The sequence below is a fragment of the Sus scrofa genome, chromosome 1 (assembly GCF_000003025.6).
Source record: "Sus scrofa isolate TJ Tabasco breed Duroc chromosome 1, Sscrofa11.1, whole genome shotgun sequence".
Taxonomy (NCBI): Eukaryota; Metazoa; Chordata; class Mammalia; order Artiodactyla; family Suidae; genus Sus; species Sus scrofa.
In genome coordinates, this window is record NC_010443.5 from 143,513,875 (window position 1) to 143,541,154 (window position 27,280).

Below are 27,280 nucleotides of genomic sequence, written 5' to 3' on the forward strand. Positions count from 1 at the left end.
AGGGGAATTTTTAGGGTGATGGAACTGTTCCGCCTGGGACTGGGATGGTATCCAGATATAAGACTCTACATTTGTCTAAACCCACACACTGTGCTTCAACAAGAAGGCACTCTAATGCATGCAAATGTTTAGCACAGAAAGGAGGCTGGGGAATCCCAGGATGGAACACAGACTGGGACAGCAGCCTCTGGCCATGTTACAAATACACAACATGGCCTCTCAGAAGGTGCCGACCAAAGGAATTACACTTAAACAAAGCTCTAGTTTCTCATGAGAGAAGCCAGGGTAGGCAATTCCCAAATTGCTTCACTTGTATGCTGGGACTGGACAAACAGGTGAACGCATGGTGGGTGGGAGCCCATGTCTCACTGTTGGAGAGGGCGGTAACAGCGAAGCAAGGGGGGGAGAGTCCTTCCTTGAGACATGGCTGTGAACATAAGCATAATCCCATGTTCACACAAAGGGATAAGTGAGTAAAGGTATAAGGACACATCCATGTTTGGCTCTGTCCAGACAGGGACACCCCATGGAGCAAGGCACATCTGCAGCCCTCAGATCTTGGTTTCTAAATACTATTTTCCAATAAAAGGATACAGGGATCCTCAGAGAAATGGATGAGTCCAGGACGGGAGTGGGAAACACACAGAGGAGCCTGCATCATCTCATAATGCCAGAAAAGTGAGGAAGTGGAGAAGAGCCAAAATGATGGGGCAGGTCCAAGGGACCGAGGAGACAACAGAGTCCTGGGCCAAGACAGGAACGTCTGAGCAACAAAATAAACATTAGCAGGAAGTCACATGGATATCACTCTCCTACCAATATGAAGTGATGAGAAGAGCATTTCGTTTTTCCCCAAAAGCCATAAACCCAGTCTCATCCCGAGAAAAATGCCAGACAAATGCAAATTGAAGGACATTCTACACAATTCCTGGCCACCAATCCCATAATTGTCAAGGTCAGGGGAAACAAGGCAACTCTGGGAACCTGTCCCAGCCTAGAGGAGCCTAAAGAGAGCTCACAACTAGAGTTTCAATAATGAATTACGGAAAATCTATTTCCCTCATATTTTGTGATCACTGCAGCAGTGACCACACAATTTATTTCTGAGTGCTAAGTCAGTACTTCTTAGACAGTGCAAAGGGCTAATATAGCTTCACTTGTTCGGGAGAAAAGTTAAATGCTGGAGAAAGTGTTTTCTGAGGTTCCTTAGATGCAAGAGGGGTTAGGAGCACTGGATCACACCACAGTCACCTTTGCCAACCAGACACTCCACAGCCCATTTTGAGGACAAACATGTAGGAGCTGCCTGGTGACTGTGGCAGAGAGAGCTAAGTGCCCACTGGCCAGGTCTTCTTTTTATAGAGAAGACAGCTTTAGCTTTTGCAACAGCAATACACCAGCAGAAAACACTTCCTTCTCGACTCCCTGGCAACTAGGATTGGCTTTGAGAACTGATTCTGGGCAATGAGTTCTGGATAAGCCCCTGGATCCATTTTCATTATAGAGAGAGCTATATCTCCTCAGCTTTTCATGCTTGCCTGAAATATGCCCTCCCCACTTAAAGTATGATCTCTCTGCCTGCACTGAGTCCTTCTTGCCTCAAGTATGTCCTTCCTACTTAGAGTGTGACCTCCCCTATCTGGAGTGAGTTCCAGTGTTGCAGGACCAGCAGCCGTCATGCAATCACCAGCTTCAGGGTTAGCTCTCTTCTATTCTTGAACAACTGTAGTCTTGTTTGCCCTAAGGTACTGCTGGCTGGAGCTTTAGCCGTTCTTCCTGAATAACACCGCTAGATGAAAGGAGGGCCTTGGCTGATAGTGCTGGACAACACAGTGTGAGGCGGCCAGGGGAAGGTGTTTCCCTGCCACCAAGGGGCGTCCTCACTGTACCCTCTCAATTCTCCCCAGACCTCCCTGCCAGAGAGGAACTCTGGATAAAGATGGCAGGTATCTGCCTTCCAGTCCCCACATCCCTCTAAAATGAAAGAAAAGAAATATTAAAGGACATAGGAGGAGGGAAAGAAGATAACAATAATAATTAGGAAGCTGGAAATTAGAAAGCAGACAGAAAAGCAAAGAAGTAACTACATTTACTCTGTGCACTGTGCCCCGCCCCGCCCTCCCTGCCAGAGACTTATGAGCCCCCAAAAGTGGAGGATACAGGGGGGCTGGAGGAGGGGTCATCAACGTTAGTGAAAGATGCAGTGGACACACCACGGTCCTCTCTGTGCCTCACACGCAGCTGCCTGCCTTTCTGGCACCTGCCAAAGACCACCTGACTGTCTGAGGTCAGTGGAGGTTGGGACTCTGGCTTGGAGACCTCAGACACAGCTCAGGCCAGAGTGGCCTCCTGAACAGGGGCCTGAGGAACAGTTCACCTGCTCTGTGCTGACACCCACAGCCTCACCACCTGCCCTCCCAGGGCTGCAGCCAGGGTACACCACCAGGCAGGGCCGGACCCCCAGGCAGCTCCCAGCCTCTGGGCCTCGCTTCAAGATATCACCGACCATCAGACATTTGAGAAGAGCCTCTGACTGGAGGTGGGCCAGAGATCCACACTGGCAAGCAGGAAAGGCAACCTGGGGACACAGAGGTGGGGAGAAGGAAGTTCCTGAGCTGTTACTCATGCTCAGAGCTAAGAGAGTACCTACGAAGCAAGAGCAGAATGCTCTTTTAAAAAGGAGACCCAGGGAGTTTCCACTGTGGCTCAGTGGGTTAAAAACCCGACTAGTATCCATGAGGATGCAAGTTTGATTCCTGGCCTCATTCAGTGGGTTAAGGATCCTACGTTGCTGTGGCTGTGGTGTAGGCAGCTACAGCTCTGATTTGAGCCCTAGTCTGGGAACTTCCATATGCCACGGGTGCGGTCCTATGAAGCCAAAAAAGAAAGAAAGAAAGAAAGAAAAAATAAGGAGACCCAGACACATGAGTCTGAAAGCAAGGACACAGCACAGTGATGTGGCAGAGATTAAAATCCCCACCCCAGGGTTGCAAGAAAACATTGAGCAAGTCCCACAGAACAAAAGCAAAAGAACAATAAATGGATGACAGGAAGACAAAGGTAGGAAAAGGGAAGGGGCAGCCTAACAATTCCGAGTCCAGGTTAATGGAGCCCCGAGGACACAGGTGGGCGGTCATCCAAGATGGCCATGCTCAGGACAGAGCCTAGGCCAGGCATCTCTGCCCCAACCAACTCACAGCCTTGCTAGAGTCCCACACTCACTGGAAGGCCCTCGAAGAACAGAGCACAAAGGTACTTAATATCAAGAGTCAAAAGAGTCATGGTGACACCTCAGCCTTCTCAGCATCCCTAGCAGGGGCCCAGGATGGTGCGGCCAAGCCCTGTGGGCAAACCCAGAGGCCAGGGACCAGACACCTGGCCTAACACAAATCAAGTGCAAGGCCAGGAGCCACATGCTCCAGGCTCCTGCGCCTCTTTTAGGCTCTACACAAAAGCAGAGGTGTGGTTCAGGAAAACAGAGCCTGAACACTAGGGAAGGGTCCTGGGACAGCAGTGACAATCAGTCCAGGGCCCTGAGATGTCTGGAGAGGAGGCAGAGCCATATGACCAGGGGTGAAGGGACAAGGCAGTGACAATGGCACTGAGAAAACCAAGCAAAAAGGACAACTATTAATTTGAAGGAAAAGGAGCATATGAAACCTGGGTCACCTGCAACCTGCGTTTACTTACTCCTAACTGGCTCTGAATATGATGCTGACCTAATCCAAAATGTCTTATCTTGGGCTGCAGTGCAGGATGGGGGTGCCAGGGTGTACTTCACCACCATCCCAGGAAGTCAGCAGACAATGCCCCAAACTGTGACCTGCAGAGAGACTTTTGAGCGTGCGCTAGGCAGCTGCCACCAAAGAGGCCACTGAAGACACTAGCACTGCTACCTCCGGGACAGAAACATAACCTGGTGCCCGTTCATCATAACAACTGTGTGGGCCTTGGGCAATGGGCACTGCCACCCGCACTGCTCCGATTCACGTTTAAAATAATCTACAGAGCAGGACAGCTCTAACATTCTCAGCAGCCTAGGCTTTTCTTAGAGAATCACTTTGCTGATTCAGACTAAGGGCATCACCCTCTTCAGAAGCCATGGAGGGTACAGACCAGCCGAGGCCGAGGTGAGAGGACACAGCACGTGTTTGCTCCTCCCTGCCCGCCCATATCATCCTGAGAGTACTTTCCATTGTTTTTGTTGGTGGTGCTTCTGATTCCATAAAAATTCATGTCCAGAGAGGCTCAGCGCTGACAGAGTGGCTGTGTCCTGGATGCTGCCTTCTCCCTGCAATGTGGTTTGGACTGGAAGAGAAGGGGCAGGAAGCGGGACCCAGCCCATTTCCCAACTACGTCATCGTCTAGGGGCTTCAGGCTTTGGTTTTCCTTATTACATGTTACTCAGTGTTACTCTAGCATGAGACACGCTGGGCTCTGATTTCTGAATGTGCGGCCCTGATATACCAATGGATGAAATGATACGTCTGGCCTCCCCTGCAAACAACCAAGGGCAGCGGGGCTAAAGCAGGCCCTGCTCCCCGAAACTTCTCTCTCTTCTCCAGTAGGCCTGGCCTGGAGGCCACTTTGTTCACTGGACTTCATCCCTCCTCTGGTCCCTGAGGTCCACCCTCCTGGGCCCTGGACAGACCATCACAGCATGTCCCCAAGGTGCTGGGCGGAGACTGGGCCTGGCCACGCCAAGTGTCACGTCTGACCCCAGTCTGCAAGTCCCCTTGGCTCTGGAGGCTGGGAGCTCTAGGGAAGTTCCTGCCTCCAGGGGTCTCTGGGTGACGCAGGGCTGTGGGAGGGGTGGGTCCCAGAAGCAGCCTGGTTTCTGTTTAAAAGGAGAAATAGACTCAGAAGAGTCCTTCTTCTGTCCTGCACATTCAGGCCGTGGGGGTGCAGGGTCCTCCTCAAGAGGGCCTGGGGTCCCCATTGTAGGCCCCAGGCCGCCTCTGCTCCCTGCCAGATCGCTGCTGTGGGAACTCTGGCCGCAGACACCTCGGGCCCCCCCTTCCCGGTGCTATTCTTGGTGTGTGTCTCCCTTTGGGGGAGGATAAGGGTGGAAATGATGGGAAGCTAAAATTAGCAAACGGCAAACAATTGAGGCCAGGAATCTGAGGTCAGCTGAGGATAACCGTTTGTTTTCTGTGGCCCTGGGGTGGTTTGAGCAATAAAGGGAATTGAAAATGAAAACAAATCTGGAAGCAGCCCAACCCCTGCCGGGACCAGGCCAGACACTGGCTAGCCAGGCCAGCCGGGGGTGGGCGGGCCAGATGGCAGGGACTCTGCCCAGCCCAGCCCAGCCCCTCCCAGGGCTCCCCTCCTCCCTCCCACGGGTACTTCCTGCTGCTTCCTCTGGGCGGGCCTTCTCTTCTACAGCCAGAAGAGCACCCTTTGCGGCCACGGGTTCCCTGGGCACTAGCCTGGCTCTGACTTTTCCAGTGAGCACGGGCAAAGTGACTGTAAAACCCCCCTTGTAACCAAGGCTACGGGCCCCTGCTTAGGTTCCATTTGCCTTTTCACTGGAGTCAGTAAAACTGCCTGGAGACAGCCCAGGAAATCTGGGTGGGCTGGGTTACACAGTTCAACCAGGCAGAGGCCCTGACCACAGCTAGGCGTGGTGGGAGGCAGACGCCTTGACCTGACTGCCCCCAGGGGGCCGCCTGCAGACTGACAAGGGGAGGGTGGCCCAGAGCTGCCCTCCCTGAAGAACTGCAAACGGCTGCCCTAGAGGTGGCGCCCAGTGGTCCTGGGGAGCCACTGGAAACAAGGCCCTCCCTCACTTTACTAAAGCACCCAGGGGCCTGGAACACAGAGGCCACGGAGAGGCCAAGGCCAGAGGGTGGCGCTCCCGTCCCCGAGACAAAGCAATTGCCGGAGCCGGTCCAGGGGACAGCCAGGATCTGGAGGGCCAGAATCTGGAGCCACCATCATGTATGCCCTCATCTCAGTCATGAAAGCTGCCACAGGACGTGTGCCCGACCCACATTCAACCGGTATGGGCCTCAGAAGTACTAACATTTCCAGAAGCTCTGACCAAGGCCCAGTCAGATGCCATGCTGGCCACCAGGCCTATGCACTCAGAGCAGGGAATCAGGGGACCTTGAAAGGCGGAATGGTGGTGCCCAGGCGGAGGGCCCCTGCTGACACCAGCACTAAGAAGAGATGGAAAGCCCCGCCCAGGCATGGTCTGAACCCCCAAAACAGACAAGTTTCCAGGGCTACCTTCCTAGGCCCAGGAGATCTTGGCATCTGAGGCCAGACCACATGCCTTCTAGCCCTGAGGGTCCAGAGGTGGGGTGCACAATAGGGCAGTCTGAGGATCTTGGGGCAAAGAGGGGGTCTGGGGCTTTGGTGAGGTGAACTCTTCCAACCAGCCAATCCTGCTCACCGCAGAGCCTGTGGTCATCTGGAGAGCACCCTTTCTATCAGGGTGCTGGGCCAGATGCTCTCCTGCACTGCTGGTAGGTATCAGACTCATTCTTTCTAGAAGGCAATCTGCCCCTAAATACACATTCCCTTGCAATACAGAATGTGACAGTGTGAGAGAGCAGAAATAAAATGACTTGTGCAGAACACTCCCAAGTTTTACATTAAAATTCACAGAGGCAGGAGTTCCTTGGTGGCTCAGCAGGTTAAGGATACAGTGTTGTCACTGCTATGGCACAAGTTCGATCCCTGGCCTGGGAACTTCTGCATGCTTCGGGTGAGGCCAAAAAATAAAAAAATACACACAGGCAAACGTGTTAACAGTAGTGACTTGTGAGGGTGGGATTAAAGTGAAGAACTGCAAACGGCTGCCCTTGGCTTTTCCTCCTTGTTAGATCCTTTATCTCACTGCATGGGGCTGTAGAATGAACCTACATCCTGGTGATACAGAGATGCTGCCGATCCCGCTGTGCCACAGTGGGAACTCCTCAACTTTTACAATCAGAAATAAAAACAAATGCAACAGGAGTTCCCTGGTGACCTAGAGGTTAAGGATCGGCATTATCACTGCTGTGGTTCGGGTTTGATCCCTGGCCTGGCAGCTTCTACATGCAGTGGGTGTGGCCAGAAAAAAAGAACTAACAAATGCAACAGATTCAAATCACAGTCTTCCAGTAAAGCAACTTCTCATGAGAAACAGGAACACACACTCATATCTAACTGGTCCCAGAGCAACAAAAGCTAGTCAGAATATGGGCGGGGCACACATTTTCCAACCGTTGACTGGACCCAACTTAGGAGCAACCATGGGGTCCAGGGATGGCAGATTCAGGTCATCTGAAGAGGCACATCTACCTCTTGGACGTCTACCAATGTTCCCCACTGGTGCTTCTACTCGCAGCATCATGATCATGTTCCTATAGAAAGGCCACTCAAAGCTAGGCTCCTCACATATTCAAAACTGCTGCAGCCCCACAAGCACCCTGAGATGCCTGCTGTAGGTCATCTCAGAGCCTGATGGGCCTCGCCTCCTTCGCTGGCCCCAGCCACCCCACGGCCCTCCTAGAGGGCTGTACCCATACCAAAGCCACCCTGCAGACCCTTTGAAGTCAGCTTAGAGGCTTCCTTGCATGCTCAACCACTTTCTCTAAAGACAAGTGGCTAAGAAAGGTGCAAAGCATCAGCCCTGGGTCTCACTTCTTTTACATCACACCCTGGGGACATAGCTCCTTACACCCCAAAGTTTAAACATTTATGAAGACAGAACCCAAGTGGCACGCCCTGCATGGAAGCTCACATTCATCCCCCGATATCTGTAGTGAGATGAAGCTCACAGATGTCTCCATGCTGTTGAGGCTTAGGTTCTGAACAGTGGGCCTGTATGACCCCTGGGATAATCCTCTCCCATACCAGGACCCCTCAATCCCTGTGCCCACTCCCCAAACCATGACCTGGGCAGACCTTTCCCCTTCCAGGCCTGTAACTTGCATACTGGCTTCAAAATAAAGTCCTCAGGCCAGACCCCTCTCCAGGCTCCGGGAGCTCTGGGGAAACCTCTGAAAGGCCTTGCTTGGTGGAGAAGAGCCACGTCACCCAGCCACAAGTTCCGCAAGAGCTTCTCCCAGGACTTGGCGGCTTCTCTGAGCACTTCTGGTTCAGCCAAGGACACGTGGCCGACCACTGGTTCTGCTGTCCAGCTTTAGGGAGTTTCAGGGATGCCAGGCCTTGTCTGCTTTTGTTAATTCACACCCAACCCCACAGTTGCAGGAGGGGTGTCCTCCCGGCTCAGGAGAGAAGCTCCCTGCTCCTGACCCCTGTCCTCCTGGTGGAGCCCTGGCCTGGACCACACCCACCCTTCTGGGGCGGGGGAGGGAGGGGTGCTGGGCACCCATTTCCTCCTCAGCTATCCACTAGGCAGCGCCACATGCTCATGCAGAAAGAGGCCTGTGCAAGCATCAGAGGAGAGGTGGCAGAACAGAGGCTGGCAGAGCTCACACCAGCCAGGGCCTGGAGCCTGAGGTCCAGGATGGGGCACAGCACAAGGCAAGAAAGCCCTCAATGCCTGGCCCCCTGGATGACAGCCACTCAACTGACCAGAGGGCTGCTACTCTCACTGTAGCCCCCGGGGGCATATGCTTCCCACGTGGGCCGGGCAGACTCTGGGAACACACGCCTGAATCAGGACTGCACCCAGCGGGGCACTGGAGGGCATGGGGCAATGGCATGTCTGCGTCCCAGGATGGCTGCAGGTAGAGTTAAATCATTGACTTCAACCCTCAAAAGCCCCTTTGAGTTGGGGAGTAGGCCTGCAGAGGACACAGCTCTCCACAGACAGTCCTGGAAGGTGCTAAACCCAACGGCAGCCACCAAGGCTCCAAAGCAGAGCACAAGGCATGAAGGCCTGGCGTGTAGTCTGACCAGTGCCCCTGTGGGAGAACTGCATGTCCGTGGCTACGCCGGCAAGGCCAGGTGCCAAGAGGGCTTCCTGGAGCTGAATGCAGGTGAACTAAAGGTTCACCAAAAGTGAGGACAGGGCCAAACAACTGCTCTGAGAGGTAAAACTGCGTGCCACTTCATCTCTTTTTTGAGCTTTACTAAATTTTTCAACATTGTTTGCAGTCAACGTATCATTTTCAACAAAAATCTGTGTGCCTGTGTGTGTGTGTGTGTGTGTGTGTGTGTGCATGTGCCATGCATGGCTCTTCTCTTCCCAGAGAGCTCTAAGGCTGGGCTGGCACAGCTAGGCCCTTGGGTACTGCTATCACTTCAGCACAAAATCAAGTCTGTCAGAGAGGGTAGCAGGGCTGCTAGCTGTATCCTCTTCTCGACTTGACCCTCCCATGGGCAGCCTGACATCCCACCAAGTCCTGTATGTTTTCCACTTTCCTCCATCAGCAGGGAAACCTAGAGCTTAAGTCTCACCTTTAGAAACAGAGGGGTGCCCTGAAGAGCAGGAAGAAGCCACTAGAGCTGAGGCCAACTCATGGGGGTCATGAAGGCTGGGATGCAAACGCTCAGGCACGAGACAGGCTGCTGCAGATGCAACTTCCCTCCTGGTCAAGCTGTCTAGGAGGAGCCAAGAGAGCATCTAAGCCTCCTCCCAAAGATGCCCACAGAGGGGCATGCACATAGGCCCGGGCCCAGAGGCTGGGGGCACAAAGGACACCATGACCGAGTGCCTGGGTCATCCCTGTCTAAAAACTGAAAGGTCTGGGGGTGCAGGTGGTGCCTTTGCGTCTTCTTCCAGTTGAAGGTAATGCCTCTGAAAGAGAAGGCATGGGGAAGTGAGCTGTTGTGACAAGGTCACCTCAAGGGAAGCTGGGGTGTGGGCGGCAGGGGTGGTCCCTGGCCGGAAGCTCAAGAGGCCTTGAAAGGTCAGGCACTTGGGTACGATGTGAGGAGAAAGAAGAGGTGGTAGCAGAGCTCCAGCAGGACCAGAGGCTGTGGGGGCTGAGCCGGAGCCAGGCTGCACCAAGGGAAGGTGTGCAGTGGGGAGTGGTCCCATGCCTGTGGCTCCAGGGAGAACCCAGCATTGATGCCAGTGTGGGGGTGGGGGGAACTGAATACTCACCTTATTTCTCACCAAAGGGATGGGGTCAGTGTCAGAGGGAACCAACCTGGGAGAGAAGGAAGGTGGCTGGTGCCGAGGAGAAGCTTGAATTCAGGTGTGTGTTTAGGGGGGCTGTGAGTTTCAGGAAAAGGATGGAGAGGAGTCCCCTTGTGGTGTAGGGGTTAAGTATCTGGCATTACCAGTGCTGTGGCTCAGGCTTGATCCCTTGCCTGGGAACTTCTCCATGCTGCAGGCACACACACCCCTACCCCAAAAAAAGGAAGAGGGTACTTTCTGGAACCACAGATGGGTGATCTTCCCAGAAGCAATTAAGCCCAGCTCACTGGCCTGGTGTTCTGTGCATGGAGACAGGCTGGAGGCTCACTAGGGTGCCGGCCTTGGCATGGGGGGACCTCTGCCAGGACAGGGGCTCACACCGCACACACAGGTGCTTGGGGGTTGAGCTCCCTTTGGGTTCCATCACAAGCAAAGCCTGCTCTCTGACACTCTTCTTCTAGAACTGGGACCAGAGCACAGGCCTCACAGTGGTGCAGCAGGGGCCATGAGCAGCAGGGAAGGGGGCAGCAGAGCCCCTAGGAGGGCCACCCTTGTACATGGGAAGGTGCAGATACCAAGTCCTGCAGCTAAAACATGGAACCCTCCCACAAGGTGGCCAAGTGGACACCCTGGGTCAGCAGTGTCCTGCAAGAGGCCCCCTCACAACAGTGACACCTGCAGGCCAGGTAGGGTGTTGCCCAGTGGCCCTGCCAGCCACCAGTGAAGGGGCCAGGGCAGCAGGGCAGCTCAGCTTTCTGGCTCTGGAGGCCCCACCTGCTCCTCATGCTCAGACTGAGCACAGGGTGGGCACCTAGGCCCAGACCTGCCAGAGAAAGCACCAGCTCCATGGGGCAGGGGAGTGTTGGGGGAGGGGCACAGGCCTCCCAGCCCAGAGCAGCTTATAGGATGGGGCCACATGGCACTGGCCTTGCAGACATCAAGTCCTCAAGTGGTAGAAGCACCAGCCAGAACTGAGGCGCCTTCATGGCACTTAGGGAATAATGAAGAAACCCCATAACCCCTACCCTGTTCCCTGACATGCCCACAAATGCAGCATTACACACTGGTCTGTGTGCCACTGGCCAGGCCAGACCCCAGCCCCAGGGCTGTCGTCACCTGACCCCCAGCCACGTTCTCTCCCCCACTTAAAGAGCCCAGTGCATCTCAACTGGGCTGCAGGGTGGGTCAGGACCCCACTGCCCAAGGATTTCGGACCTCATGTCGGCCCACTCTGCCCCTCGATATGGCCCTGTCTCATCCTGCCTCCTCCTGCCAGATGGCAAGGGCCCAGCCCAATCACGCCAGGGAAATTCTCTGAGTGTCCAGGGAGGACGTCAACCCCGAACCCAGAAGCACCTGCCCCAGACCTCAGGCCCCAAGGGTTGGCCACACCTAGCTCACTCCTCTGACTGCGGTTGTGGAGATAGAACCTTGCGCCAGCCTTGGGGCAGCTGGTGCTGTCCTTGGGGGCATGGAGAGTGCCCAGGAGGGCCAGCCACTCCTCCCCTCTCACCTACCCCTGCCCCAGCTGGCAACCCTCCCAGCTCTTTTTCTGCCCTGGAATCCATTGAGATGTTGTTGACAGAAAGGTTCAACTGCCTCAAGGGAAAAAAATCTGTAAACCCCAGAGCCAGAACTCATTCTCTACATTCTTAGAACACATCCTGTGACTGGCACGTTTGGCTCTGGGGAAGGGTGTGGCAGGACAGCCCAGGCCTCCAGAGCTCTCCCTTCTCACCAGAGGAAACAGGCCCCTCAGTCCAGGCTCTGGAGCAGGGGGTAAACCCCCAGGAGCCAGGCCCATGTCCATGTGGCAGGAGCAGGCCGCCCAGGATGGATGCCCCACGCCCAACCAGGGCACAGAGGAGCTCATCTGGCAAGCGAGCACTTGCCCAGGCTGCTGCTGGTTTCCAGCCTGGCTCCCAGCACCCCAGCTCCCTCACGGATGCCCCACCAGCTGGACTCACTGACACAGCCAAGCCATAACCCTGGCCTGAAAAGAGAGGTGATGGCTGTGATGGAAACGCTCAGGGAACTACTCTGCTAACACCCCAGCCCTGCTGCAGGTAAGGGAAGAGAGCAGATGTCTGCACAGGAGGGAGGGGAGCAAGACCTGCCTCTGGGGCTGCAGTAACACACTGTGACCACGCAGGCACCGGGCACAGTGGGCAGGGTCCCCAGGAAGTCAGAGAAGGCAGAGGTCTGGTGCCCCCACAAGTGATTCTGAAACCTGGGCCAAGACACCAGTCCCAGTCCTGGGAGCCAAGGTGCCCTCAAGCCATCCACCCCAGGCCTTTGCAAGACTCCATCCTCCATGGAGTCACAGCAGCCAAGGTCAGAGGAGGCAAAAACCAGGGAACAGCTTGGGATCTGCTGGCCAGCTCTTAACAGCTCTGGGCAGTGTAAGCAGAAAACTCTCCCAGGTCATTTCCTGCAGTTGGAAGTCATCCCCTAACATGTGAACCCAGTTTGCGTCACTGTTGAGCACACAGGCCCTGTGGTGGCTGAAGCTCCTTCCCACTGGCCCCAAGCAGGTGAGCAACCTAAGGGCAGGAGGGCGGTCTTCTGGGCGGGGCTCAGTGCCATGCAGCTGGGTGGGCTGGGGCCACGCAAATACAGAGCTGCAGGGGTGCCACACCCAGCTCAGAGGGGTGGTGTGGGGGACGCTCCACCCTAAGGGCCTCGTCACTGTAGCGGAGCAAACAGGGCGGGGAAACAGCACAGGCCTCAGCGTCCTCTTTCCGTGCGTGCGAGCAAGCCCCTGAAACAGCCCCTGCCCCACCCAGACGCTCACAAATGTCCTCTGAAACAACTAGATGCCAGGACAGAGAAGGGACAGCCATGCTGGAGCCCAGGTGTCACCTCAGAATAGAGGCCCTCAGCTCTCACACTCATTTGTGTTTTCCCCTCAGACCACAAAAGAAGCATGTTGGTGCCAAACACTTACGCGAAGATGAAAACCTAGTAGGAAAGGGGCATGAACTGTGGGTTCCACAGCTGAAAAGCCAGCCTCAAGAATGCTCTCAGGCTGATAAGCAATGAGATCTTGCTATATAGCACTGGGAACTACATCTAGTCACTTATGATAGAGCATGATAGAGGATAATGGGAGAAAAAGGACTGCGTATATGTATGTGTGACCAGGTCAACCTTGCTGTACAGCAGAAAATTGACAGAACACTGTAAATCACCTATAATGGAAAAAATAAAAATCATTAACTAATAATGATAATAAAAGAATACTCTCAGGCTTCTCTTTAGGAAACAATTCTCTCATCTGCTAACAGAATTGCAGCCCCAAAAAAGACAGAAGAAAGAGGAAAATCCACAGATGGCCCAAATCTCATGAAAGCAATTACCCTTGTAAACAAGAGGCTGGGAGCTGCTGAGGCTAGTGACCACGGAAGTCATGGAACATCAACCATCAGGGCTGGGCTGAGCATGATTCCCGGGACTCAGGATGGCACTCTCCACCTGAAGGAGCAGCTTGTACTGCAAATGAGGTTTCTATTGTTTGACTGAAGACGCTGCCAGTTACCAAGGCCATCACGGCACCAGGGCCTCCCCGAGGGGTGGGAACCTCTCCCAAGACAGCCCACTTCTAGAAGTCCCACCAGAGCACCCCATGGATCTGGGTGGAGTTACCCGGCAGGACTGGCACAGCTACTCATCACCATGTCAAAAACCAGTGACACCCAGAGGAGAGGAGGTGGAGGCGACACCGCTGCTCCTATCCAGGCAGGTAGGCACATCCAGAGCTGCTCTGGGGATGGGAACTCGGGCTTTCATCTCAAGGTTCCAGCTCAGTGGCTTCTGCTCTGTAATTAGTCTGGCCTGGAATGAGTGGCTGGTCCCTGGTAACAAAAGAGGCTCACCTGCATAGGACCAAGCTCCCTAGTCTGAGCGTGGCCACAGGCAGTGGGTGTCCATAGCAACAGGATACTCTGAGCTACACTGCACAGCCTTTCTCTGGCCCAGGACAGGCTGGGACACAGCTCACCCCATGTGCAGAGCCGCAGGGTAGCACACAAGACTCACCCACACACATACAACCCCCCCACACCATGAAAACCCTAAACACACCCCCACACACTCATATGCATACATGGGCACGACACACACGTGCACACACTCTACTGGCTGCCTTGTACACACTCTCAGAGGTCAAAAGTTAGGGTGCCCCAAACCTGCTTCACAGCTAAGAACCTGGAGCCAAGCTCAATCTGTTTTCCCTCCAAAGCCAGGAGTCCTCACCAACATTGCATTTTGCCTCTCTGTTTAAATATGCATAATCAGGCAAAAAGGTCTTTGATAAAAATGAAAAGTCGAGAGGCTCCTAACAGAGGTTACTAAGACACAGCACGTATGGAGTCAAGCTTCCACATGGCAAGGCTGAGAGACACAGCAATGACACAGGACTCAAAGCTCAGGCTGTCAGGTCTTTAAAAAGGGCATGGGCACTGGGAACTGGACAGAACCCCTACAGCCCCTCAGTAGGGAGATGCTTCCAAGCAGCTACATGCGTGGGGTTGGCAGGGAGGCCAGAAGGAGGGCCCACAAGGCAGACCAGCAGATTTCAGCCTGTCTGTGAGAGGGAAGGGAGCCAGGAGGCCCTGCACACCCACAAGGAAGATAGGCCCCTGGACACAGGCCTGGTGTAACCCTGCAAAGAACCAATTGCGCCAGCACCACTCCTGATAAAACAAGTGAGTTACTAGGCACCTCCTTGTGGAGACAGGTGACACTGTAGGAGGTAATTTATAGACAGAAGGAGCAGGGCCTCCCCAGGTAAAGGGCACAGCCTGCGGGAGAGCGTGCCACTGAGTCTCACCCACAGCAAGGCGCCCCCACCTGGCCAGACCCTCCCACTGACATGGGACACCCAGCCGGGCCTAGGTTAGGCTTTAATAGCAAACACCAAAGTGTCACCTTGTACCAAGGTATAAACTAGTTCACACCTTGGCCTCCCAGCACCTGGTGGGGAGAGCACTGCTTGGGCTCAGACAGATTGACCGATCTGTCAGGCGACTTCCAGATGCTATTTATGGGGATGGGAACATCCTAAGATGACAGTCTCCCTAAAACTCTTCATCGAGCTTCATCAACCTCAGAGTCAATATAGTCCTGGTGCGGTATTTACATAAGCCCACCCCCCACCTCCCTGCAGCCAGTGGGGCCCTTTGTGCCACCCCCGCTCTGCTGCGCCATGGCCTCTCCACGGTTTAAAAGAAAAAGCCCATGAATCACTGGAAGAAACAGTCCTCCTATGAAGGGAATGTAAGTGTTTATTAAGAAATTATAGGAACCAGGTCAGGCATCTTGGTGTCTTAGTCACTCTAGCTAATTAAAGGGAAAAAAAAATCAAAATAGAAGCCCATCCTAGACACTTGAGACGAGAGCTTCTCTTGCCACAAGCACTTTGAGCCCTGGCTAGCTGGTTGCCAAGGCGACCAAGTGTTTACCTCTCCCTCTGCTGTGTAGGAGGATTCAGACAAACCAGGAACAGCTAGGCCACTGCCTTCAATACCCCAGAGAAAGGGCTGCCAGGGTGTCCCCCAGGAGCCTAGAGGACAAAGGAGGAAGCCCACGGCTGATCCCCCAGGCTGAGCCAGGGCCACAGCACTGGGAGGGGGTTCTCCACATCCTCACCCTCTTCTCCCAGAGCCTCCTGGGCCTTGCTCCTTAGCACACCTACCTACCTGGTCCTGAGGACTGGTCAAAAATGTGCTTAGATCCCAGGTGTGAAGAGAGGAGGGGGAAGGGGGGGAGAGGGAGAAAAGGAGGAGGAAATGTGAGGATGGGACTTGCCAGGCTGGACCCTCAGCTGGGCAGCCAAAGCGCTTGGCTCAGGCCTGTCAGGCCAGCCACAGCCAGATCCTCCATGCCAGGCTGCTGGCACCATCCAGAGCATAATGGCCCCAGAAGGAGTGCCCCTTTGAGGCCCAGGAATTCACACCCTCCAGTTCTGCTCCAAGGTCCCTGCTCCACCCTGAGGCCAATCCTGCCCCGAAAGCCCCCAGCTCACAAAGGGCAAGGCCTCCACACCACCACGTGACAAATAAACGACTCTGTTGCAGCAGAAGCCACCTGGCCAGATCCCCCCCAAACCAGCTTTCTTCTAAAGAAATTGTCCTGAGCTTTGGCACGAGGCTGACACACATGTGCACACTCTCAGGTAATAAATACACACACATGTGCAAGCACACACACATAAATATCTGTCTCCTGAGGCCCCATGCAGTGCTGAACGTGTGACAGGAGGAGCTAAATATGGGAAGGAGTTAGAACACCTGGCTCATATTTCAGGGAGATAATCAGGTAAAGGGAGAGAAAGGTTGAAATGAGTAAATTTAAGAATGATGCAACTTGTCCACAGCAGGATGCTGACATGGAAGACCCAGCCAGGTATTAGGGAAGGACAGCTTCAAATCAACACCTGTAGAAAGCCACGGCTGAATTTCCTACAAACCCCTAAGGCCTGACAGCAACTCAGGACAACCACTGTGGGCTCGCCAAGAGCCAACGCAAAAGCTAGAGGCCTCGTCAGTAACTGCTGGGACCCCACCTACAAGAGGGCAGGGCAGAAATGCTAGATGACATTTCATCATCATAAACGATGGCATCCCCCAAAGTCCTTCTGATGTTCCCAGAGAACATTCTGGTGCCTCAGGCCTAGCAACAAAGTAACTTTAGAAAATAGCATTTGCCATGTAAGCAGCCCAAAGGGGATGCTCTGGAAAAGGTAAGGAAAGCTGGGGAAACCGCCCTGAGCACCCAGGGCTGCAGGAGCTGGAGTCCCTGGGGGGGTCCCTCCTAACACTACACTCACCTGTTCTCTGGGATGAAAATGGCAACTGACAACAAATACAGGGAAATCCTTCCAGAGTGGGATGTGAGTGAGACCTCAGTGATAGGACAAAGGGGACCTGGGAACTGCCCAACCAGCCATGCTCATCAGCATGCCCACTGGGAGGGGACCCTGGGTGGAGACAAGGAAGCCACCCACAACCAGTAGGCTAACCAAACATGGCCGGGTGGGGGACAGAGAACAATAGGCAGAAGTCAGGGAAACAGGCTGAGTGAGCCAGCTGTCCATCACTTGTTACACAGATTAGAATCCGTGGTGACTATGTAATTAATTCACATTTATCATTCCTCCTCCACTGAAAAATCTATGGAGGTTTGTTACCGATAAGATGCCATGGTACTAACTCCCTGCCACCCAGACCCTCCTCCTGATCTCAGATATGTTTTTTGGGGTTTTGTTTTTGTTTTTGTTTCCTTTTTAAGGCTGCACCCGTGGCATATGGAAGTTTCCAGGCTAGGGGTAGAATCAGAGCTGTAGCTCTGCTGGCCTACATCACAGCCACTGCAATGTGGGATCGGAGCCGCATCTGCGAACTGCACCACAGCTCACAACACCACTGAGTGAGGCCAGGGATCAAACCCGCAACCTCATGGATACTAGTTGGATTCGTTTCCGCTGCACCACAATGGGAACTCCCTCAGACACGGTTTGGAGCAACTCAGCCGGCCAAAGGCCCAGGCAAAACTTCACTTCCTGCCAAGGACACGCCTGGGCCCCTGGGCTCCTCCCCTGCTAAAGGGCTGAGTGCTGAGGCTTGTGTATGCCTTTTCTGTTTCCTCTCTTTCCCAACACTTCCTTGCAAAAACCTCTATTCTTGATCTGCCATTAACTTTAGCTTCTTCTTTCGGCTCCCAAACAAGTCCTTTATCCTTTTTTACCCCCAGTGAGCATTTATATAATAAAAGAGTTTAAAACAAGTGAAAAGGCTCAGAGAAGGAATTTATAGGGGGAGGAAATTCCTGTCCTGTATGACCTCCTTAACCCAAGGCGTGAGAAGCCCCATCCTGGGCCTCAGAACATCTGCCAGGCTGCCTGGCCATCACCCTGTCAAGCTCCTCTGTGTCTGTGTGGTGGCCCTGGGTGGGGGGGCAGGAAGCCCCCTGAACTCCTCTGAGCCCACTTTCCTAGCTTCCACACCTAAGCCTCCTTCCCCACAGTGCACCTCGGGCTCTAGTTCTAAGAGACAGGCCTATGCACTGTGCCTAGAGACCACAGGTTACCCACCCATGCAAGGCAGGCCACGCTCCTGTGGCAGAAGCACAGGAACATTTAATCTAAGGGATCGAGTCTCAGCACTTTTGCGAATGGGTCACCTTGGGACAGACTGGCCAATGGCCACGGAGTGCAGCCAAGTTCCTGGTTAGCAAGTGTTTTTGTGTGATGAACTTCAAAAAAGGAGAACAAACAGACCCCCCCCATAGATGCCCCCCCCACACACACACAATAAAAATCTGGAGTATGCCCCTCTTCTGCTTGTTCAGAATGATGTCAGTGCAGACGCCACACTGGTCCAGGCCACCCCAGCCACACACACAGGCTCAGCCTCAGAGTTGGGGGCAGGGCTGGGCCCCAACACATAAAACTGACCATGGAACCAAAACTAATGCTTTCCACATGAACAAGCCCAGGCTTGGAGGCTCAGGTCGGCCACAGCAACAGGCAGGATACCATGTACACACGTGTGACCAAGTGAGAGCTCTGCACTGGATGAGGATTTCTGTCCTATGTTAAGTGCCCAGTGTCAAATCCTTCTGCAGAGTGACAAGTCCAGTCCCAGTCTCTACTACATTGGCCCAGCGCTCGACTCTGGGAGCATCTGTCCCCACCATCCCGTCCCAGTCTCACTGCAGCAGCCAATTCTGAGCCACCATGCTGGAGTGTACACTCCGAGATTTACTCCCATCTTGATGGGAAATTGACTTCTCAAGAAAATAATCTCATCTGGGGCTATGACAGGAAAGAAAAACAGGGTCAGGTATGTGGACTTAGATCAATATTTGCATTTTTTGGAGTTCCCTTTGTGGCTCAGCAGTTAATGAACCTAACTAGTACCCATAAGGACACGGGTTCGTTCCATTCCTGGCCTCACTCAGTGGGTTAAGGATCAGGCATTGCCATGAGCTGTGGTGTAGGTCACAGAAGCGGCTCGGATCCTGTGTTGCTGTGGCTGTGGTATGGGCTGGCAGCTACAGCTCTGACTGGACCCCAAGCCTGGGAACTGCCATATGCTGCAGGTGCACCCCTAAAAAGCAAAGAAAAAAAAAATTGCATTTTTTTCTGGAAAGCATGTGAAGACCCACCGGACATTAAGGGTGTCACTGGCTGCAGGCTACTCCCAGGCCTGGGAGATGGATCACCAGGGGGCACAGAGCCCAGGTGTGGGTGGGCCGATCAAGAGGAACACACCCATAACCACCTCTTGAACTGCTATAAATATCATCTGGAAACATGGGATTCAATGTAAAATTAGGTATCTTGTTTGTTTAGGGAAGGGAGCTCCTGAGACTCTCTTGCGGTGCCCTTTGACTTTAAAGACTTCCAACAACAGAACCTAAGAAACCCAGCACTTGGCCAGCCAAGGAGGCTGGAGGATGAACAGCAGCCTAGCAGTGTGGGTCAAGGAGGCTGACTAGTAGCACCTGGCCCTCCAAAAGACCATGGTCCCAGAATGTCACCTCTCAGGATACTTACTATCAAGAGGAGAACATGCCTTTATGATGGAGAAAGCTGGAAGATACCCCCCACACCACATGACATAGCCACATGGCAACCTGACACCGTGTGACCCTGCCGGGGTGCATGAGTGAGTGCCCAGCATCATCTGTGTTGCAGTTTTGACCAAAAGTTGTTTAAATTGGATCTAAACATGAGAAAACAATGAGACTGATCAGATTGTAGGATGTTCTACAAAGACAACTGGCCTGGATCCCTAAAATGCCAATGCACCAAAAGACAGAAAGATGGGGGACTCTTCCAGACTAAGGGACACTAAGTTTGTAATTAACTGCATCCCAGAGCCCAGAAACTGAATATGGACTGTATATTAGATAGTGTTTAATATTCAGAGAGAAAGGAGGCAAAAGAGGGAGAAAGTACAATATTTAGGGAAGGCAGGAAGGAGGGAGGAAAGGATTTTTTTTAAGTGTGACAAAAGGTTACACTTTATGACTAGCAGAAGAGTGTATGAATGCTGTACTATCCCTTAAAGTTTCAGAAGTAGTAAGAATCTGTGGGGAAGCAATGTGCGAGTGGCACCTGGGCTTCTAACACCACGAGGTCCCTTCTCACCTGCCTGGACCCGGGTCCAGACAGGCACCATGGGCACACCCAAACTCAGAGGCAGGGCTGCCCAGCATGAGCCCCAGTTCCACTTTCATCCGCTGTGCAACTTTGGGCATATCTCTTAACCCATCTGAACCTGAGTGTCCTTATTTAAAAACTAGTAGTAGTAGTAGTGGTAGTAGTAGTAGTAGTAGTAATGCCTATTTCATACGGTCTTTGTGAAGATTAAGCAGCTGACTACAAACTACTACAAACAGAATGTCCAGATCCGGCAAGCAGTGCGGAAGGGTTAGGCACGACGTGAAAGCTGAGTGTGTCATTCTACAAGTTTTTACTTTAAAAACTATTCTCTCTGTATACTTAAAGCACAGACCAGACACAATTTCACAGTGTCCCAACAGCGCAAGAGCTCTGCTGGGAATGTCAGACCTCAGGGATGACAGGAGGACAGAGCAGTCTCTGCAAGACAGCTCCGTGCCTGCTCTAGTGCTGTTGGGGTTTCTCGAGTTACACATTTAAACACGTGTGTACATATTAATAACCCTTTGGTTTGTTTCTTCCCCTGCTTTCAGGCGTCATCAATGTATCTCACCCCTTCCCCTTTCGATCTGTCACATCTAGGAATCAAACAACCATCTGGATTCTGAGTAAAGTAAGAGCAGAAAGGCTCTAGGAGTTGGGGGAGGGGTGGCATCATGAGTGGGCTTTACAACACCTCCTCTGAAGGGGCAGGCCCCGCAACTCTGTTGGTTTCAGAAGTTTGAAACCACACACATGGCCTCTGGTTAAGTGAAGTATGGTCCATTTTCAGCCAGGGGAGGGAGGGGTGCAAAGGGCATTCCACTAGCACCTCGCCCCCTGCAATGCAGGCTGAGCTGGGGGTTCCTGGGGGCACACCTCAACGTGGCAGGGGCTGAGGGGTAAGCCAAGTCAATAGCCGGCCATGAGGCGTGAGAGAATAATGATGGTTTTGTTGAGGTTGTTTTAAATATTCTCAATATGATGCTTTCACATGTACAAAAGGAGAACTGGGAGAAGTTAGAAAAAAAAAAAAAGGCAGCCAGGCATGCAGCGGGAACTTCAGCACTGGGGAGACCAAGATCCGTCAAGCTAAGTCAACACAATAGCTCTACATCACATTTAAATGCCACCTATGCTTTTGTCCCTAACACCACCAGGTCTCAATCCTACACAAATGTCAGCTGGACACGAAAACACACACCAGAGCCCATTGCCCCAGGGCTTATAACAGCAACCAAGAAAAGCAACGTAGCTGTGCTTTCAGCAGATAAGAAGTTGGGTCAATTATAGTATAGGAGTTTCTGTCATGGCACAGCAGAAACGAGTCCGACTAGGAATCATGAGGCTGCAGGTTCAATCCCTGGCCTCACTCAGTGGGTTAAGGATCTGGCATGGCCATGAGCTTCGGTGTAAGTTGCAGACGCAGCTCGGAAACCCTCGGATCCTGCATTGCTATGGCTGTGGTGTAGGCTGGCAGCTATAGCTCCGATTTGACCCTTAGCCTGGGAACCTGCATATGCCATGGGTGCAAATAAATACATAAATAAAATAAAATAAATAAAGATGAAAGGAGAAATTTTTAAAGGGGGGGGGATTATGGTATGGTCGGAAAGCCACACCTTGGAGTGAGTACAATGCAGCCAAGGAAAAGCATGATGTCTCATTAAGCAAACACACAGGACAGAAACCTTGGTAGAACAGGTTGGTTGGTTCCTGCGTGGGTCTTTTTAAATGATCTACTCTGTGGACACACATGCACACATACACAAAAATCCATTAAAAGAGCCTGGGAAGAGACACACCAATATAGGGTGACAATGGCTAACTGGGGGGGCATGGAGAGCTTGCACATTGTCTACACATTTCTGCACTATTTGAAGAGTTTCACAACAGTCCCACTGGCAGAGTGGACCTTTGGGGGAGCAGGGGCAGGATATGCTGGCATGGCTGCATCCCACTGTGTCTTCCACATAGTGCTGGCCCTCTGCCAGCTTACTTTCCCTGGGTGAAGGAGATCCCAGCCAGCCAGTGTCCACTCTCAGGCTGGCTTTCCAATGCAGCTACACCGGGAAGCACCTGAAAGGTGTCTGGGTAAGTGGTGTGTCTGGAACCATGTTCTGAAGCCAGAGCTTGTGTTGGGGAAGAGGACCTAAATGCTTGCCCCTACTATTCAATCTCACTCAGGATTGAATCCCCTATTTAGTGGGTCAAGAGAAATTTCAAACAAACCCTAACCAAATTATGACAGAAAACAGCTGAGACAATGCAATCCTACTCTACTTTCCACCTCCACCCCAAACAGGGCCAGGTGACCAGGAAATGCAGGACTACAGGAACTCCAGAGCTACAGCAGGGAGGGGCTGTGCCCAGCATGGAGTCCACATTTCCGGTAGGGCCCCCAGAGCTGCTGAGATGGGTCCAACCCAAGCAGGGTGCAAGGAGATGTCTTGGCTACTGACGCTGGAGGGAAAACAGCACAGAGACATTCTGAAAACAATTATTTGTGAGAATAAACAGGAATGTATGCGGGCCATGTCTGCCAAGAAAGACTGGGCCCATTAGGGGCTCACCAAGCCCCACCACCAAAGACAACAGGCAGGAACCTCTGGACATGGGTCCTGGCCAGCTCAGGGGTGGGTCTACCCCCAGAGGGATCCACATCTTTCCAAGTCCTTGAATTTTCAAATCAAATTTCAAAGCCCTTCAGCCTCCAAGAAAATCTGCTCCTAGTCTAGGTAGTCCCCAAAGGGAGTCTTAGCAAACCTCCCAGGGCCTGTGGTAGGACATTATGATCAACCAAATAACAAGTGGCTCAACTTTGCGGCTTTGTTTTATTTATCATGCGTTTGTTGTGACATCAACAACTACCTAAATGTGACAGAGGGAAATCAGTCCCCAGGATGATTACTGGGGGATGTGAGTCAGGGATCACACTGACACAAGGGTAATGAGGACAGGCAGCTCTCCCCATGCAGTTGGTCAGCGGTGGGAGATCAGAGTCAAAGTTGACCCTAGGACCACCCAATGGATTTTCACATTGTTTCCCTCAGGGCTTCCAGGTAGTGAAAGGAGATCTCACCAAGCATTACTGACACCTAGGGACTGGTCCCTGGTCACATAGCTAGGCAGAGCAAGCTGCCAACTGCCTCCTTGGTTAAAGGAGTTTTGGTATTCATGGTCTGCCATGAAATGTCTATGGGGGGAGTCCCCAATGGAGTGAAAGACCTGCCATGACCTGAGCCACTGCCTGCAAAGAACCCCCCACCCCCACCCAAACACTCTGGGAACCCACAAGTGAAGATCTGCCACATGGGTCTTCCCAGGCAGCCTTTTGAGTCACCCCCTGCAGCCAGCTGGCTTAGCTTCTCCCTTCTGTGAGCTGTCTCTGCCTCCTTTATAAACCCCACTTACTTATGCTCTGCACACCTGAATCAGGTTGCAAATGGGCTTCCAGGAGATGCTCTAGGCCAGAAATAGGTCTTGGTTCATAATAGGATTCACCTAGGGCACCATTAAACTACAGTCAGCCGCTGGGACCTGGAAATCTGCATTCCCAAGGGCCCCAAAGGAACCCTGATCACTCCTGACTTGGAGATCTACAACTGCTCCGGCAGCTGGAGTTTCTGCACACCTGGAGGACGGGCCAACTCCCTGCTTTAACGACAGGCATGTCACACTCCAGGCGGAGTATGGATTCCACCCTCTTTTGGCTGCCTCGGGTTTCCTAGGCATCACAGAGAGGCTGGCTTCCAACCCACTGCGAGGCATGGTTTCCCAGCGTTCCTGCCCCAACTATCACCCCTGCCTTGTGCCGCGAAGGGCACAAGGAGCCTGAACCAGGGCTGGTAGTGGGGGGTGGCCAATCGGGAAGGCACCCTCAGGCGAAGGCGCGGGGGAGCCCCGCCCCTGGGGCAGTCCCTTTGCAATTCAAGAACCTGGTACCGGGTGCTGCGGTATGGGAGGCCACAGTAAAAACAAGCTGAAAAAGGGTTTTCTAATCAAGTTCCCAGCCCCATACCGGCCACGTCCCTCAAGCAGCACTCAACCGCAGCCACGCCCCAAACGCTGGCCCTTCCCGGGACTCAGGGTCCACCAGGCTGGGAAGCTAGCTTGGCCCCTCCCCCACAACCACACCCACTCTTGCAGTAACGTCCCCACCACCTCCTGAGTCCACACACCCCTAATTCTGACTCAGAAAGCACAGAAAAGGCCCCACCTTCACCCGCGACCCTGCCACGTGGTTTGAGGCGGCCACAGCGTGGGACCAGAAATTCGGGGAGGAAAGGAAAGCCTCGGAGAGGAAAGTTCGTGGGATCCAGTTCTTGACGCTTGCAAACCCTGGGCCGCCTGAGTTCTAAATTTACAGGGAGAAAAGAGCCTTTCAGCTCTAGGTTTTTGAAGACTGCGTTTTGTAAATCGGTTATTTAATTAGCTTGTGGATTATTTTACAAATGAGAAACCTAATCCTTTGATAACAAAGTAACGGTATAAGGGTTCTGAATTAGGTAAGACTTAAAAAGAGTCACCCAAGAGTTCGCGTGACCTCAGAGGATATACACGATTCTTTCAACCAAACTAAGAGAGAAAGATTAGAACAATTAATTAGAAGGTTGTTTCTACTTTTGTGTTTTAAAAAAAAAAATAACCTCAGAGGAATTAACGACAACGTCCCGGGCCCGCACTAAGGGAAATGCTGCCTGGGGGTGGGGGTCGGGGTCGGGCGGCGGTCCGCGGCACCCAGGCCGCCGATTCCGGACGGCCGCCCGCCCCCGTGCAGGTGCTGCCTGCCCGCATCCGGCCCTGGCAGGTGAGAGCGGGTCTGGGAGGAGGGCGGCGCAGAACGACAGGCTGGAGGCAGAGCGGTCCTTTTAGGAGAAAGCGCCGACCAGCCGGGAGCCCCTCGAGTCCAGCGCGCCTCCGCCGCCGGATGGGCGGGGTTCCCACAAAGAGCCGCGGGCAAGAACCCGGGACCGCCCCCCGCGTCGGTCGCCACCAGCTCTGGTTTCGACAAATTAAACCTTAGAGCGCTGGAAAAATTACAGGAAGAGCGAAGAATGTGCCGAGCTGCTGGAGGGAGCCCTGTCCCCGCGTGAACTTCGCCCACCGCGCTCCCGAGCCGGCCCCTCCCCGCCGCTCCCGAGAGCGCGCCCAGCCGACGAGGGAGGGGCCAGGCGAGGACACCCCTCCCCCCCGGCTCCCGGGCGCCGCGGCCGCCCACCTCCCCGGGCGGCACCCGCGGCCCCCACTGCCCCCACGCAGCTCGCCCGCACCTGCCCGCGCGCACCCCGGCCCGGATGACGACATTCGCCCCCGCAGCCCCGCCCGAGCGCACCCGGGGAGGGGGCGTGCCCGGCGGGGGCGCGGTCGCCGGGCGGGCGCCGGCAGCCAGCGCCAGGACCCGCCTCGCGCGGCTCTCAGGGTCGACCGCAACCCGGAGCGGCGGGGGAAGGGGCGAGGCCCTGACCACCTCCCGCGCCCAAGCCGGAGGCTCCGGGGGCGTGTCTGGGCGACCCGCACTAGCCCAGGTCTGCGCGAGTGCCCGGGCCGCCCCACTGACCTGTGTGAGTTCTCAGGTGCGCCTTGAGGTGCGAGGATTTCCCGTAAACTTTCTCACAGCCCGCATAGTGGCACTTGTGCTTTCTCTGGGGGGACTCGAGGTCGGCGCGACTTCGGCCCCGCCGGCCCCTTTGTCTGAGGCTGGGCTCGCCGCTCCCCGCGGGCCCCGGCTCTCGCTCGGGCTCCAGACCCGCCTCAGGCTCGGGCTCGGGCTCGCTCCACGCCGGGCTAAGAGGCGCGGCCGCCGCGCCTCCAGCACCGGGGGAGGCGGGCTCGGGGGCGGGTGGCGGCGCGGGCGGCAGGCGGCAGGGGGTCCTCGCCTTCCTGGCGGCGGCGCCTTCTCTGCGCTCCGCCGAGACGGGTGCCGGTGCTTGCTGGTTAAGGTCCGCCAGGATCCGCGCCACTACGAAGAGCGAGGCGCTGTCCTTGCCGTCGCGGCGCTCCTCGACGTGGGGCAGCGTGGCGGCGACAGCGGCCGCGCCCTCGGGTCCCGGCTCCGGCCCCTCTCGCGGCCCGTGTACGACCGCGCGGCTCGACATGGACACGAGGCACTCGGCGGCGAAGTGGTCCACATAGGCGGCGGCTGCCATGGTGCGGGCTCCAGCCGGCAGGCGGGAGACTGCTAGTCGCTGCGAGTCGTCAGCAGCGCATCCGCACCCACGGCCTCCGGAGAGCGGGCGGGGGGCGGGGGCGCGGCGCGCCCTCTCCGCCGGCTGGGCTGGGCGCGCAGCCGCCTCTGCCGTCACCCGCGCTGCTCCGCGTCTGCTAAGCGCCCGCCCGGCTGGGCACCTCAGAGTGAGCGCATGGGGGGCGCGGACGAGTAGGGTCCCCGCGCGGCGTCAGTGGCGGCCTGTCCTATGGATGCCGAGCGGCGACGTTAGGGACGACCTCCCCGAGCCGTGGCCGCAGCCTCGCCGCGCATTGTGGCAGGCGGGACAGCCGCCGTGCGCGCCGCGGCTCGGTGTGGGCGGCCCGGCCCCGGGGGTGGGCGGGGCCGGGGCCACATCTGGACCCGACGTCAGCCCCCAGCCACATCCTGGCGGCGCAGGTTACAGGCGGCGGCGGCGGCCGCAGGGAGCTGCGCACGCGGAGGGGGCGGGGATCCCGGAGCGCGCACCGGCGGGATAGCGGTCGCGTGCCCGCGCCTGGTGAGGGGGCGTGGCTAAGGACCAGGGCCGGCGCCATTGGTCCATGAGTACTCAGCCGGGCCAATCCGTACAGCCAGAGGCTCCCACCCGGCCTTGGGGCCTGCGCGTGCCGATGGGCGTGTCCCCTCAGCCGGCGGGAGGAGGAGCGGAAATTGGAGCCCGGAGCCGGGCACGCTGACGCACGACGTCCGAGGCGGGCCTGGGCGGGGCCGTTCCCCCTCCTCTCCGTGGCGGGGACCCCGCAGGGTATTTTCCTGCCGGAGCTTTTGTACCTTGACTGCCTTGAACCTCGGCGCGGTGGCGAGAGCTCGGGAGAGCACCCCTTTGTCCCTCCAGCCCCGCTTGTGTCGGGCGCGCCTCGCA

The 27,280-nt window shown here is 54.9% G+C and overlaps 1 protein-coding gene across 1 annotated transcript in view; it reads right to left on the bottom strand.

The window, feature by feature from the left end:
* Positions 1-26,359, bottom strand: part of KLF13 (Kruppel like factor 13) — a 41,098-nt gene extending 14,739 nt beyond the window's left edge. Inside the window, 1 exon segment of the mRNA NM_001011505.1 lies at positions 25,771-26,359. Within this exon segment, the coding sequence (NP_001011505.1) occupies positions 25,771-26,359 (589 nt within the window).